This window comes from Sapajus apella, unplaced genomic scaffold (assembly GCF_009761245.1).
Source record: "Sapajus apella isolate SASKATOON/1434 unplaced genomic scaffold, GSC_monkey_1.0 scaffold109, whole genome shotgun sequence".
Lineage (NCBI taxonomy): Eukaryota > Metazoa > Chordata > Mammalia > Primates > Cebidae > Sapajus > Sapajus apella.
Window position 1 is genome coordinate 2,095,906 of NW_022437049.1, and position 6,000 is coordinate 2,101,905.

General features: G+C 36.9%; 1 protein-coding gene across 7 annotated transcripts in view; it reads right to left on the reverse strand.

The window, feature by feature from the left end:
* Positions 1-6,000, reverse strand: part of DYM (dymeclin) — a 439,642-nt gene that overhangs the window by 121,325 nt on the left and 312,317 nt on the right. For all 7 annotated transcript variants that reach the window (XM_032259512.1, XM_032259516.1, XM_032259515.1 and 4 more), the window contains one exon: positions 4,801-4,903. In XM_032259512.1, coding sequence (XP_032115403.1) covers positions 4,801-4,903 — 103 coding nt within the window. The remainder of the gene's footprint in view (positions 1-4,800; positions 4,904-6,000) is intronic.

Sequence of the window (6,000 nt, forward strand, 5' to 3'; positions counted from 1 at the left end):
CAAACAACTCAGTGACAGTGATGCGTGATGTATGATCATTTTTCACTTTCATGCCCTTGTTGAAGCAGCATAACACCTGGGATGTTTTCTTGCCTAAATGTCTCCTTTTAAAAATATAACCCTGATCAAATTTCAATTCCTGTCAATGAAGACTGCCACAATATCTCCCCTTCTTCCTAAAAGTTGCTCTCTCTCACTCTCTCTCTCTTCTGACATTCCCACAAGTTTGGTTATATAGTTTTTATAAAATTTGTTATCTTTTGAATTGTATTTTAGTTATGCATTTGTTTTAACTATGCTGGTAAGGAGGCACCATGCCTTCTTCACTCTGACCTCTTACACCATGGTAAAGTAATGTAAAACAGAAGTTTAATAATATTCTGATTGCTGTTGTCATCACTGGAAAAAACGCATGAAAAGCCGATCCCCAAAAGCAATTGTCAAAAGTGACAACATGTGAAAGGAGCTGTTTTAGGAGTAACACATTTCAGCATTTCAAACTTCTTGGATATGGCAGCATATCTAAGATAACTGTTCCCATGTTACATAAATGTTAAATTATCTACCCCAGTGTTTACATCTTCTAGAAAAATCTTTAAGGGACACTTCCATCAAGAACTAATACCATTATTCTACTCTCTATCTTCATGAGTTCAGTTGTATTAATTTTTAGCTCTCACAAGTAAGAAAGAATGTGTGATGTCTGTCTTCCTTCACCTGGCCTGTTTCACTTAACAAGAAGGATGGTTACCAGAAGCTGGGAAGGGCAGTTAGGGCAGGGAGGGGATGGCTAAGGAGTAAACAAAATATAGTTGGATAGAATGAATAAGATCGAGTATTTGATACTAGCACAATAGGGTGATTACAGCTAATAGTAATTTACTGTATGTTTAAAATAACCAAAAGAGCATAATTGGAAAGGAAGGATAAATGGATACTCCATTTACCCTAATGTTATTATTACTCATTGTATGTGAGTATAAAAATATCTCGTGTACCCCATAAATATATACATTGACTATGTACCCATAAAAATGTAAAACAGAATACTCTAATAACATTATATACAAAGAGTATATATGCATACCTTTGTATTATTTATGTGTATGTGTGTGCACAGAGGGGTATTTTAACACTAGCTCAGTAAAGGCACAAACATTGTATAAAACAATGAAGATAGTTTTCAATATTACTTATCCATCAACTATTGAATCAAATGAATTTGAGATCTAAGTTAAAGAGTAAACACCAACACAGAATCTTAATAGAACAACCTAAAAAGAATGGGGTAGAAAACAGAAATCTCTGAATTTAAATTTTCATGTCATATGAAAATCAGATCAGAATATCCTATAATACGTTTCTGAAGAACCTAAATATCTGAAAGCAGATTTAAAAGTTTGTAAACAAGGTCTAAAAGATTATTAATAAAAGCTATTGGCCAGGCACAGTGGCTCAAGCCTGTAATCCCAGCACTTTGGGAGGCCAAGGGAGGCGGATAACCTGAGGGTGGGAGTTTAAGACCAGCCTGACCAACATGGAAGAACACCCTCTCTTCTAAAAATACTAAATTAGACAGGCATAGTGTCCAACATGGAGGAACCCCCTCTCTTCTAAAAATACAAAATTAGGCAGGCATGCCTGTAATCCCAGCCACTCAGAAGGCTGAGGCAGGAGAACTGCTTGAACCTGAGAGGCAGAGGTTACAGTGAGCTGAGATTGCGCCATTGCACTCCAGCCTGGGCAACAAAAGCAAAACTCAGTCTCAAATAAAATAAAATAAAATAAAATGAAATGAAATAAAATAAAAGCTAGCAAGTCGAAAAGTGAGCCAATGACATATTACAGGGTTCACAGTATCTTAGGATTCCATATAGAATAATAAGAGATCATGACTTGATGAAAATAAATTTCAAATGGATGGCTTTTACTCTTTAGAAAGCTACAATTTAAGAAGCAAACTATCTGTAGGGCACAGTGGCTCATGCCTGTAATCCTAGCACTTTGGGAGGAGAAAGCTGGACAATCACTTGAGGCCAGGGGTTCAAGACCAGCCTGGGCAATATAATGAGAGCCCATCTCTCCAATTTTGGAGTTAGATGGTAGAGTCAGTCCTACAGAAAGATTCAAAGGCATTTGATGACCACTGGGCAATATAATTTGGTTTCTTATGGTTGCGACTAGAATAAAAGTTAAATTCTTCTCATCTCAAATAGTTGCTAAGGCGGTTGTTAGGAATGAGAGAAACAAAGCATATGTGATACTGTAACAATATTCATCATTGGTTATACTTTAACTATTCACATGGTTATAGTTTAAAAGCAATTATAATTCACTTATGATCTTTGTTCCATTTTCTATATTCAGGTTCTATATTTGGTTATATGTAACCAAACTTCTCTGAAAGTTCAGTCCATTTTTATTTTAAAAAATCCATTGAAAGAGTCTCCTTTAACAATTCTCTCCTGTTCCCTTTACTCACCAAATAAAATCTTATGTAATTCTGATAATACAAACACCGATGCACAGCCAAGTCAATGGAACTTTACTTGCTTTCTTATACACTCTTATTGCCCCTGTCAAGGCATTCTCTCTCTCCACAGGTTTGAGTAAAAAAAAATTTTTTTTTTTTATTTCCCCTTAAACAGCCAGGGCAGTTTCCTCATTATCTAGGCTCATTTGAAGGTTTCAGGTTTCCCCAGAAATCTTCAGACCAACATGATTGCACTAAAGTACTAATAGTAATGTTTTTGGAACTTGCAATTTACTTTCTATGTTGTTACTTAACTGACTTGTGAATTATACAGTATAATGAGGATCAACATTTTCTTAATAAACTTAGAAACCTCTAGGTAGACTGAAAGTACTCTATGTACTACAGTGAGAATAAAAATATGTCCTTATTTTTAAGTATTTATTCAAACTCTTTTTTAATACAGTTCATTCGGTCTTGGTATAGAAAGTTACATCTGGGAATCCATAGCTGCATTAAGACCTCACTTTCCTTTTTCATCTTTTACAAATAAGTGGTTCAAAGTATTAGCTCAGGACACAGAATTTTATGTGGTTATTGGCAAGGGCACTTACCAATAAATTCTGCAAAAGAAAAGGAAGGAACGTGTTCATTTTCCCAGTTAATCACTAATGTAAAAGAGAAAATGATTTTGAATGTGTAAGTCACTTATACAACAGCGTTTTTAGCAATGGGAATGACAAATAAAACATGACATTATCATGAAAGAACATATGATGGTGCTCATTGTTAAGGTTACTGCTGTTTGTTTAATCACCTTTCAGGACTCTATCAGGACTAATTCACAGTCATCTCACCTACTGAATCAGTGCTAACCATTCTCTTCAATTAACTCTGAGAAAAGGCAGCAAAATTCAAGTTCATAAACCCATTTGAAAAATGTTGTGCTTTACAAAGCACAACACATAAATGTTAACAAAAAAGAATTGTCAATGACAGATTCCAAATGGAATTTTCCCAGTATTTCTAGGACACAGATGCTATAAGAAATTCATTTTTACTTAGTGAAAATTTCATACAAGAAGAAAACAGTCAATTAGTGACTCTAAAACCTGTACCCTTTAACAGCAGAATTCACAGGACTATTACAAATTCCAACTGTCCTATCATTGCATAATCACCTCCATGATTGACAAATACCAGTGAATATGACCTATTTCCTCAAAGAAATATCAGTTTTACAGATCTCTGATTACAGAAGAATGCTACTAAGGCAACCTCGGAACTTCAGAGCTATACACATTCAACACATTTTTGTGGAGTAAATGGCACAGGAATATTATATAAATCAAATAATAATTACTTACAAATAATAAAACATTTGCAGATGACCCAAATTCAAGGTTTTAGTAAACATAATTCCCTATTGCCTCCCTGGCCTCAGCTGGGGTTTCTCAACAGTTATTAGATATATTTTTCTTATCACAGGTATGGCAAGTGTAGAATTAAGTGAGCTGTTATGCCAATTAAAGATTAGAACATTCAACTTAGGAAAATCTTAAAAGATACATTTTGGAATTATAAACTTAATACCTTAAGGGGATGGCAGATTGTGACATCACACACACACACACACACACACACACACACCCACACACACACACGAGAAAAAACTAGCACCAGTCAGGTTGTGGCTGCACACAGCTATCTTTGTTTGTCATTGGCTAATATCTGGATTGGGTGCTGTTCCCACAGTCTCATATCAGGACAATCATTTAGAAATGAAACAAACCACGGGAAACAAGCAAGGCAACTCTGCAGCTGCCTGGTATGCATCATCACTGCAAACTTAGTATTAAAGAGTTCTCTAATATAATTTTGAAATACCAACCCACTATGTTGATGTCTGGATTTGGGGACGTCCTTATTAGAACTTGATGAACTTCTCCTGTGGTTGATGGCAAGACAATATTTGGTATCTTCATCTAAGCCATGTTCCAAAATATAAGAAGTGTCACAGTAAGACTCCCAGGCTGGAGTGCAGTGGCGTGGTCTCAGCTCACTGCAACCTCTGCTTCCTGGATTCAAGTGATTCTCCTGCCTCAGCCTCCCAAGTAGCTGGGACTACAGGTGTGCACCACCACACCCAGCTAATCTTTCTTTTTTTAGTAGAGACAAGGTTTCACTATGTTGGCCATACTGGTCTTGAACTCCTAACAAAGTGATCTGTCTGCCTTGGCCTCCCAAAGTGCTGGGATTACAGGAGTGAGCCACTGCACCCAGCCAAAAGAAAAATTTTTTATTAATGAAATAAGGTAACTACTTACATAATCTGGTAGAGGAACATCATTAGAACTCAGCGAACCTCTCAAGGACTGTGTGGCTTGTTCCAGAACTTTGTTGTGTTTTTTGGACAGCAAAGAAAATAAACTGGAAAAACAAACAAAAAACCAATTATATTAAAGGCATTGTTTTCTTTTCTGGTCTTATATAGAATTATATAGTTCCACAGCATGTCAATTATTCTAAAATATACTTGTAAATCATTCTTTCTTCATGCCTATGTTAACAGCAAGATTAACCATACTATTTATATAAGAAAAAATGGAGGAGGATGCTTAAATTATAAGAGTTCTAAAAAATTGTTTTTAATGACAGTTTAAAATTAAGTTTCAAACATAGGAAAATTTTTCATAAGATTACTATAGGGAAAAGAATAGTGGAGAAAACCCGAAATATAGACTATGACAAACTCATAGTGTAATCTACTACAAGTCACTTGAGCTTGTGTACCTTCTCACCTTCCAAAAAAGTGCATTGGAAAAGATTATTTCTCCGTCATATAGAGTCTATGGTTCTGTATTATAGCTTTCTCTCTTTTTTTTGAGACAGAGTCTCGCTGCAACCTCCGCCTCCCGGGTTCAAGCTATTCTCCTGCCTCAGCCTCCTGAGTAACTGGGACTACAGGCGTGTGCCACCATGCCCAGCTGATTTTTGTATTTTTTTAGTAGAGACGGGGTTTCACCATGTTGGCCAGGATGGTCTCGATCTCTTGACCTCGTGATCTGCCCACCTCAGCCTCCCAAAGTGCTAGGATTTCAGGCGTGAGCCATTGCGCCCGGCTACACCTTTATTTCTAAAAAATAATGACTTGAAATGTTTTATAAGATTTCTGCTCTGGCCATGATGGATCAACCAACACTGGACTAACTCTCCTGCTATCACTAACTAAAAACTAAAAAAAAATATGAGGCTGGGCATGGTGGCTCACGTCTGTAATCCCAGCACTTTGGGTGGCTGAGGCGGGTGGATCATGAGGTCGGGAGTTCGAGACCATCCTGGCCAGCATGATCAAATGCCGTCTCTACTAAAAAAAAATAAAATACAAAAATTAGCCAGGTGTGGTGGTACATGCCTGTAGTCCCACCTACTTGGGAGGCTGAGGCAGGAGAATTGCTTGAACCTGAGAGGCAGAGGTTGTAGTGAGCTGAGATCACCCCATTGCACGCCAGCCTGGAGACAGAGTG